The 9,996-nt window shown below is 57.7% G+C and overlaps 1 protein-coding gene across 1 annotated transcript in view; it reads left to right on the top strand.

The window, feature by feature from the left end:
• The window catches only part of VSTM2L (V-set and transmembrane domain containing 2 like), a 52,656-nt gene that overhangs the window by 19,342 nt on the left and 23,318 nt on the right, over nucleotides 1-9,996 (top strand). The window contains exon 3 of the mRNA XM_077778886.1: nucleotides 5-90. Coding sequence (XP_077635012.1) covers nucleotides 5-90 — 86 coding nt within the window. The remainder of the gene's footprint in view (nucleotides 1-4; nucleotides 91-9,996) is intronic.

Genomic DNA, 9,996 nt, shown 5'->3' with positions numbered 1-9,996 from the left:
CCCTCCACTACCTGGCACTTTTCCTGCAACTCGGAGGCGCCACGCGGCCCGCCGGCCACGCGCCCTGGGATAACCACGTCTCCGGCCACGGTGAGTTCGGTCGCCGCCCCCGCGGACTTCCCCACCAAACCCCACCCCGGGCTGCGCCGCTCCAACTTGGCCGTGCCCGGCTGGAGCCCGCGCCTGGCGGGAGTCCCGTGGCGCCCCCTGCCGGGCCCATGGACCCGCCCTGGCACCCCGGCCGCCCCTGCAGAGGAGGGGGCACCCCGCGTGCAACCCCGATCCCGCTGTAGCGGAGAGCCCCCTACTCCCCAGCACGCTCGCGCCGATACACACCCCCTCCCCCCAGGACCACACATATTCACAGCCAGGGGCACACTCACTGTACCCACACTCACAACTCCAGCCCTCACACATCTCCAGACGCCTGCTCAGATCCCCCTCCTCACTCATAAACACTCACACTTATGCCCGCTGCACACACACACCGGCACCACGGTTGGTGGGCTCACACCCGGCCAGCTGGCACCCAGGCGCACACACTCTGCACAACTCTTGCCTGCCCTTCTGCCTGCAGACACACACACACTTGTGAACACACTTTGCTCGCCCACTCCTCTCTGCCCATCTGCCTTTCCCTTTTGTAGGTTTAACCCTGTGGCTGTCCTCATCCCCTCCTACTCCTCAACGGCCCCTTATATCACTGGGAAAGGTCCTGGGGACAGAAGACCCTGCCTCTTGAGAACTGGCAGACCACAGCGGCAGCCGCCCCTGCGGGGCCAGTGACGGGGGCTTGCTGGGAGCCCCTCAAACACATTGGAATAGTTGGGATTGCTCCTTCCAGCCACAGGCGTGAAGGGGGAGGAGGATGCTAGGTGCTTTTGTCTTGTCTCTGGGGGGGGGGGGGCTGGAAAGCCCCTGCCATCCTTCTGGAGGGTACCCACCCATCCTCAGCCTCCGCCCTGACCATTGAAAGGTGGGAAATCAACTCCGCCACCATGGGAGCTGGGGAGCGAGGAAGCAAGCCCACGCTGGTTGCCTGAGTATCGGAAGCTCCTTTTAGCCCCAAAGGAGCCCAAGTTGGCAGCCGAGTTGTACCATCGGAGGCCGGTAGCTGTGGGGGTTCCCCCCGTCCCTATGAGCCAGGCTCCAGAATGGGGACCAGAACGTAAATGAAAATGGAGACCCTTGTTCCATCCATCCCTTCCCAGGCTGGCGGGGGAGGCTGCAGCACCGGTGCTGGGCACTGTATCCCCGGGGCCGGGGGGAGGTCTGCACAAAGAGCAGAGAACTGTGTGATTTATTCTGAAGGAAGGAGTGAGGTGGGGGGAGTAGGTAATCAGAGGAGGCTTTGCTGGGGCCTGATGCACGAGTGGGATTGTTCCAAGGGGCAAGGGCGCTTCCAAAGCCCTTTTCAGGGGTCTCCGCTTTGGGGGAACCATGATTCCCACACCCGTCTGCCTTACCACGTTTGATATAACTGCTCTGTGTATCATCTGTGCACCCTTCATATTCTTCGTCGAATTTCTACTGACCCGGCTGGAGCGCTGGTAAACAGGGGGAAGGATTATTTTGATCCTCAACTTACAGATGGAGAAACCAAGGCTCAGAGAGGTGAAGGGACTTGCCCAAGGTCACACGGTGAGTGAGTGGTTGAGCCAGGACTGGCCACAGGGACTGTTGGGCAAAGACAGAGCTTTTTCCAGGACATTCATCTCCCTGTCAGATTCCCTCCCATTTAAAGGAAACTGGGAATTCCTCCTTCCGCTCCCCTCCGCGCAGCGCTCAGATCCTCGGCGCAGTTAGAACTTATGTTCGGAGGGTTTTCCGAGGAAGGGTTTTCCTGAATTTGCAGTCCTGAAAGGTACGAGGATCGGGGCCCTGAGGTTTATGGTCGTCCTGTCCCTGGAGCATCAGACCTCAAGGATTTGGGTGCTACTGTGTCATTCCTGAGGTCCAAGGGTTTGCCCTTTGTGTGGCAGTCTCTGCCTGCCCCCTGGTGCCAGGCGTGCTCTGGGCCACAACTCGGCCACACCAGCTGGAATGTCGCCTCTGAACCCTGGGCAGGTCCGACTAAGGTCCGGAGGAGGGACTAGACAGAAAGGACACAGCACTGACTGCTGGGGGCCCTGGCTTCTCTCACTGACCCCCTGTGCAGTTCTGGGCAAGTGGGTCAGCCCTCTGGGGCTCCTTCTGTCCCTCAAGAAACGAGGAAGCCAGGCTGCTCTGCAGGGGCCAGACCGCCTTCTCTCAACGTTGCCAGGTTTAAAGTCAGCAAGTAGTGGATGTTCAGGAGCCCCCACGGCTGCCCCTCTGCCGGGCCAAGCGCCTGCCACCACAGGAAGGGTTTGGAGCCACTCACTTAATCACAAAAAGAAACTGTTATTAATGATAGTGAGACGCGGCGAATAAGTGGGTCATGTCTAATAAGCCATTTGTGTTCAGGAGGAGAATACCAATTTGATAAAAGCTGTGTGTGCTGAAAAAGCCCAGAAATTGCTGTTTAGCAGATTGGAGCCTGATCGTTTCATTATTCCTGGGCTCCGCATGTCCTCAGCTGATTCAGGCAGTGTGGCCGGGTTAGGGGGGTGTCTCTGTGTCTGGGCGTGGGGGTGGAGGCCCCTCCTCCTGAGGGGCCCACGGCCCCCAACCCCTTGGTGGTTGCTCACCTCTCCTGCTCAACCTGAGCCCAGCCCAGCCGCCAGGCAAACACCTTCCGCCCCGGCCACCCGCGACTTGTCACAGGGAGAGCCCATGGTCAGATGGGTCCACAAAGACATTTGTCTCACTTCCCATCTCCCCGCTCCCTCCCTCCACTCAGCCCACTTCACAGAGGGCCTTTTAAAGGCATGAGGATTGAATGGGGAGTGAATGGAGCGTGCCTTTTAGGGAAGCACAAGGGATCGAGAGGCTGGGGTGGTGGTGGTCAGTGTTTGCACCTAGTAGGTATTCAGTTAATGGCAGCTATGTTGACTTTTCCTCATCAAAACAGGTTAGCTCATTGCCATAAGCACAGCAGAGGTGAGGGGTGGGTGTGGGTAGAGGAGCTGGCATTTATGAACTGCCTACTATGTGCTAGGTACAGCCGAACCCCTTGCCAGTGTTAACTCACTAAGGCTGACATTCTTCATGCAAGGCTGGCGTTGGAGAGATGAGGATACTGAGGTTCTGAGAGGGCCAGTGACTTGCCCAAGGTCACTGAGCCTATATAGAGAGCTGAAGAGCTGTGCCTGCCTCCTCCGGGGACAGCCTTGAGGCAGGCTCGGCCAGTCACGTGACAGGTCGTCTTCTGTACAGCCTTGGCCGAGCCTTCCAGCTCCCCAGAAAACTGGCGGTGGTTTCCACCCAGAGGAAGGAGCAGCCTAGAAAGGTGACGGGTGGGATCTTGCTGAGGCCACGTGCAAGTTAGAAGACAGCTGGGCTGGACTCTCCAGTCCTTCCCCCAGATCTCGGCCCAGGCAGGGGGCGCGAAGGCAGCATCTCTGTGAGCCTCTGGCAGACCTCCTGCCTTGGAACCACCGCGGGGTTGGGGGGGGGTTGGGGGTGTTAAAATGCAGACCCCAGGGTCCTCCCCGCCCGGGACCCATTGGCCAGAATGATTCTTGAGGAGACCCTGGAGTCTGCATTTTAATAAGTCTGCCCCCCCACCCCCCCAATTCCCTTCCAGCCTGGAGTTTGGGAGCCACTGCCTCAGGTGTTCACCTGAGCGTGGGGACAGGCTATGGTCTGGTCCAGGGGCTGCTGGGCTGATTTGGTTTTGCAAGAGAGGGAGAGGGCCGAGCTGGGCCAGGCATGTGGACCCTGAGAGGAGCCCCAGGAAGCCTTACACTGCAGCAAACATCCATTCTCCCACCCCTGCCCTGCCGCACACATACGCACGCACGCACACACACACACACACACACACACACACACACACACACCTAGGCCAGCACCTTCAATTATTAATACAGCCCAATGCAGACATAGATCCTGGCGTGGCCCGGCGCTTTGTCCATCGAGTGATTCACTGTCCTGAGGTTCTCTCTGTGTTGCCAGGAGGGAGCAGCAGGGTGCTGAGGGAGGGGCGGGGGCCCCCGGGCCATTTGGCACACAGCCTGTGCACTGGAAAACGACGCTGGCATTCTCTCTCATTCCTTCCTGAACTGTTGGTATCTCCTCCATCACTAAGCTGGCTAGTTTGGTGGCTGGGAGATGGAGAAAATTGAGTGCTGTCTTCCGAAGGTTATGATGTTAAAAATGTGTTCGCATTGTCTCGGGTGTTGGTGATTATTCTATCAATTACGCCCGTAAACACTCGGCCTTGGGCTGAGGGTTCCCGGCCTCCTGTGGGGAATTGGCCCTCACAAGCGGTTTTCCCCGAGTCCTTCACACCAATTGGTTTTGACACCTTGCCTATCAGCCGTTCCAGCGGCCTTTTCCCGAAGCAACGGGAGCCGCGGGCTGCCGGCAGGACAGGAATTCGGCTCATCTCCACGGTGACACGGTGACAGCAGAAGTGTTGGGGGACGTCTCCTTGTGATAAACAAGTGGGCAGGGGCAGGGGTGAGGGAGAGGGGTCAGCCACCAGGACTGGAGATGGAGGGGAGGACCAAGGCCATAGGCAAGGGTGCACTTGCCCAAATTGCCTGGGAGGTTGGTTAGTGCGAGGCTTTTGGGGTTACCTTTTCCAACACTGGACAAATAAAGGGAGAGATACACGGAAGCAAATGTTTACTGAGTGTCATGCCAGGGCCTTAACTGGCATTGTTCCATCTGATCCCCACAAGAACCCTAAGAAGAGGGGACTTTGTCACTGGCCCCGTATATTTAGGAGGAGACTGAGGCCCAGTGAGGTTAAAAGGACTTGCCTGAGGTCACACAGCCAGCAAGTGTTGGAGCCTGGATTTGAACCCGGGAATGTGACTCTAGACCCTGTGTTCACAAAGCTGTTGAGTTCCAGAGAGGAGGCGTTTTTGAAGTCCAAAGTCTGAAATCTCCAACTTTTGTGTATTCCAAGTTAATGTAGTTTGAAACAATCAATTAATTTTAATCTCATAAGGAATCCATGTCTTTAGTAGAAAAATCACAAAACCGGAGCCCCTCCTCATCCTTACAGACCGCTGCAAGGACATCCTGGGCTGGGCAAGGCTGATGTCACCTGGCCGTGGGTGGACCCAGGCCTGGCCCCTTGGGGTACGTAGGAGATGCTGCAGCCCTAAGGGTAATGGGGCGCCAGGGTGTGTCCTTTCCCCCACCCTGGTGAGGTGAGACCCTTCTATGGGAAAAAGGGGCCGTGATCTCTCTGGGGGAAGAAATCCACCCTTCCACCAGCTGGTGACCCTGAGGTCCCTATGGCACCTGACGATGGGAGAAGGGAGCTGGGGAGGGGGAGGCAGAAGAGCCACCGCTCCTCCAGGCCCCCCTCCCGGCCACGGGGACCCCTCCCCTTCCTGGAAGCCGGCAGAGGAGTCTCTGGGACTCAGCTCCATCACGCCCGGTTGAAACCTCTCTTCAAGAACCACCGGACCCTCGGCAGCCCTGGGTCCTACCTGAGAGATGGTTTTAGGCAGAACCTAGACAGAACCTCTTATATTTTAATCGTTAGCATTTATTTTAATGTGGATTGGAAAAATAAAACCAGCACATCAAAACTGTGATTTCACAGATATGATTGCTTAGGATGAGACTAACGGGCATATTAAAAAATAATGGGTTAGTGTATAGGAAAACATTAAGGCAGAGACTAGTGAGGGTGGTACACGAGCAGGTCAGTGTGTAGGAGTGACTGCACTTGGGGGCTGTCGGCCATGGGCCGCCCCCTCCCACCTCCTACTCTGTGTGCTCACTGGGATCTGCTGGCCTCACAGAGGCTGCGGCCGGGTGTTGGAAGCTTGACCATTCATTTAGTCCTTCATTCATTCAGCAAACATCAGCTGAGCACCTGCTGTGTGCCAGGCCCTTTTAGCCACTGGGGACATATCCATGAAGACAGATAACATTCTTGCTCAGATCACTAAATCTATACAAAATATGAAAGTATAAATAGTGATAAGAGTTAAGAAGCAGAGATGATGTTCAGCCCAGAAATGGCACTCTCTCCCGGGGTGGTGAGGGTACCCAATAGTGAGCTCCCTGTCCCAGAAGATATGCAAGCTAGACCCAACCTTAGCTGGGGGCGTTTTGGAGGGAATCCCTGCTTTATTTCCCAAAGGAGCACAGACTGGTGGAGTGGGCAGCGGAGTCAGAACACAGTGGGTGGCTAATAATGATCTGTCACACTGCACGTTAGAGATGGGCCCAGGTGGGCGGGGCTCCCATATCCCAGGATTCGGATTCGAGGATTCCCCCGGGCCCTACACGGGACACGGCAGGGGTGAGGGCCTTCACTGGCTCCTGTGTTGAGAGGCGGGGGCAGTGGCTCCTTGGTGACTTCACTGAAGTTAAAGTGCCAGAGTCCGGGGGTGGGAGAAGTAGACCCTGAGCTTTTATCCAACCACCCCGCTAACTCCGCCTTGCTGGGTAGCTTGGCAGGTCCCTGCCCTTCTCTGGGTCTTGGCACCCCCAACGATGGCGAGTGTACCTAAGCTCTCAGCCTCTGGAATCCTTCCAAGCCCTCTCCTTTGTCTTCCAGGCAGCAGGTGAGGATGGAGTCCATGGGCGGTGTGGAATTCTGTCCAGCACGTGATGCTTGGCCTCAGTGGCCTTCGGGGGTCTGGGAACCAAGATGCCAGGCGGCATTCACCCAGTTATTTTCTCTGTGCCCATCATTTCCCTTACGTTCTCCTTTAAGCCTCACATATCCCATGGGGAGGGTGCTCCCATTTTACAGACTAGGACGCGGAGGCTTAGGGGGCAATGTGACCTGCCGGAGGCCACACAGCTGTTGAATGCAAAGCCAGGCTCGAGCCCAGCTTATGGGGCTGCAGAGCTGGGATTCTTTCCTACTCATCTGTCCTGCTCCTGGCTGCTGGGCGTGTGGACACTTGCTTTGTTCCGGAGCGGCGCCCAGGCTCCATCGGATTCTCTCTGGGATGCCAAAATGCTGGGAGGCCAGGGTCTGGCTGAATGAGCACGATCTGAGAGCCTAGGGTCCTGGATCCAAGTCCAGCACTGTCTGTGGGGGTGGCGGGGCCCTGGGTGCACCTGCCTGGCTGTTCTGCTGGGGGCTTTGTCTGAGCGTGTGTCTGGCATGCGTGCGTTTAGGTGTTTCATCATGTGCGGTTGAGGAGACTTGGCTGGGTGGGAAGGAGCCAGGTGGTCCTTAGCGTCCCAGCCTAGGGGGCCAGGCTGTGCCCTCTGTGCTGTAGCCTTGGATTCTGAATCAGCCTCCCCGGCCCCTCCAAGCTGATGCCCTTGGGACATGAGGCATAGAGGCTCTGGGAGCATCTGGAAGGTTAGAGCTGGAGCTGGGAGGGAGGCCTTGCTCAGAGCTATCAGTTAGGGGGCTGGCAATGCCCATCTGTGGTAAGTGCCCTGCCTGCCCCTCTCTCTGGATCTCTCTCTCCCCAGGCTGAAGTCTCTTTCTCTGTCCTTCAATCTCTCTCCATCTTTCTTTGTCCCTTTCCCTGTGTCTGCTGCATCCATCTCCCTCCCTTCCAGTCTCCCTCCTCACCCTCTCTGTCTTCACACGCGCACACATGCACGCACGTACACACACACACACACACACTCACTCCTCTCTCCAGGTCACACCTCAGGATTACACATGCGTATATTCTGGGTATCGTAATGACACTCACACAGAGTGGGTCCCTGGGAAATGTCAGTTGAATGAATGAAGTGAATGAATGAATGAATGACTAAATGGTGCTGTTACAAGGGGCACTGGAGCTCGTCTAGACTAGTGGCTCCTAATTTTCTTGGAGGTCATAATCCTCTTGAGCATCTGATGACAACTGGATCACTTCCTTAGAAAAACACCACTTCGTTTTGGTTAGTTCCAGTGGGTTCGTCGAGGCCCCCGAAGCTCACCTGTGGTCCCAGGAGAAGCAGCCTTCATTTCACTGGGGAGGAAACTGAGGCCCAGAAAGGAGCCCGGGCTGACCCCAGGATGTGGGGCAAGCTGTCAGCAGAGCCGGGAGTGGGTGTGGAGTCCTCCTCCTCCCCCGCAGCCCTCCCATGTCACCTGGGAGCCTCTGGAACAAGCTTGTCACTTTCCCCAGCAAGTTCTGGGTGGATGGGGGTGCGGAGGGAACAGAGGACAGCCAGCCAGAGATGAGAGCCCTGGAAATGGCTCAGGCAGGTGAGCCATTGGGGGGAGGTCTCTGAAGGCTCCCCACCCGAATGGTCCCTATGTCCTGGTGCAGTCAGGAGGGCTTCTTGGGGGAGGTGGGCTCCTTGAGTCCAGGGGCCACCAGGGCTGAGAGGGGATTCCAGAGGCAGGGGGAGCCTCCACTGCTGGCCTGGGCCTGGCAGGGGCTTCTGGGGAGAGTTGTGTGTATGTATTGCACAAAGCAGGCCGTGAGCCTGGCGTTGACCTCCACCAGCGGAGGTTTTCGAGTGGGGAGGGCGGGGGTCTAGCGTGCGGGTGGGATCACCCGTGTGACTGAAGTGGGGGCTCAAACAGGGCTTGGAGGCTGGAGGGGCTGGCGGAGGGGGAGAGGCTGTTTCCTGGACTAGGGCCGAATTTGCAGCTCGTAGGATGCGGGGGGCTGGCCGCAGCGTCCGGGGGGTGACGGAAACATGGGCTGGGTAGGAGATGGGAACTGTGCATGCACGTGTGTGTGTGTGTGTGTGTGTGTATGCACGCGCGCATGTGTGTGTACATACACTGGCTTCCTTTCTAATACTTGAGCACACCAGGCTCCTCAGAGCCTTTCGCCCAGAGATTTCGTCTGCCTGGCAGGCTCTCCACTACCCTCCCCCGCCCGGCTCTCTCCACCATCCTTCATGTGCTTCCTCACAGGGGCCGACAACCTGTCAGAGCCTCGCCGTGGTCACCCCAGCAGGCACCCCAGGCACCCATCCACGTGCCATCTTGCAGAAGAGGCAACAGGCTTACGACGTGGGTGGGCTGGGGGCCCACACCTAGTTTGAAACTGTTTCCCCTCGGCCTGGCGTGGAAAGGCTGTAGGGATGGTACAGGCCTGGGCTTTGGGGTCAGGTGCTCTTGGGCTCACATCCTGGCCCCCCACTCAAGCTCCCTGAGCCTCACTAGCCAACTCGGGGTCGGGGGTCTTGACTGAAGCCCCCTTTCTCACGCCCTCAGGCTTGGTTCCTGGCTGGGGGCAGGGAAGGTGACAGCGGCCGGCAGCGTGTCTGTTTTGCTTTGTGAGGTTTTAAAAAAATTATTTCCGGCCTCAGAGGCGGCAGCAGTTACGGCCCGCTCACTGGGGAGCCATTTGCCGCCGTCATTGGCCCCAGGAAAGGGTCCCTAATGGAGGCCCGGCCGGAGTGCGTGGTGGTGGCAATAGCGCTCCAAACAGCCCTGCACTAATGGTCTCCTAGCAGGCAGATGAGAGGGAGGGGCGGGCAGGCTGGCTGACAGCTGACGGAAGGCCTCTGGGCCGGGGACCCGAGCCTCACCGGCTGGTCTCCTCATGTCCCCAGACACCCCAGCAGTGGTCCCTGAACTCCAGCTGGGCGCTGGGAGTCCCGAGCCCCATCCTGGCTCTGCTGCTGTTAAACCCCCTCCCGGGCAGAGGAAACAGTACAAAAGCCCTGGGGTGGGGCAGAACCCCTTCAGCTAGGGATTCGCTAGTTCTAGAACAGTCCCTGTGTTTCACAAGGCCAAGCCAGTCTAGCATTCTAGGGGAGGAAGAGGGAGGTGGGAGCTGGAGCAAAGCCACCCTGTGAGAGGCAGCGAGAATCAATCATCACCATCCTAATGATGCTCCATGGAGCCCACTAGGTGCCGGCTATTTACAGGGATGTGTGATCCTGCTGAGTCCCCATGATACCCATTTTACAGATGAAACTGAAGCTCAGCGATTTGTCCACCACAAGGAAGTAGAGTTGGGGTTCACATCTGGGTCAGCCTGACTCCTGAGCTCATACGGTTACTGCTGCTCTTCT

The sequence above is a fragment of the Crocuta crocuta genome, unplaced genomic scaffold (assembly GCF_008692635.1).
Source record: "Crocuta crocuta isolate KB4526 unplaced genomic scaffold, BGI_CrCroc_1.0 scaffold248, whole genome shotgun sequence".
NCBI classification, from domain to species: domain Eukaryota; kingdom Metazoa; phylum Chordata; class Mammalia; order Carnivora; family Hyaenidae; genus Crocuta; species Crocuta crocuta.
The sequence above is the reverse complement of the archived record's forward strand: the minus strand, read 5'-3'. Positions and strand labels throughout refer to the sequence as shown.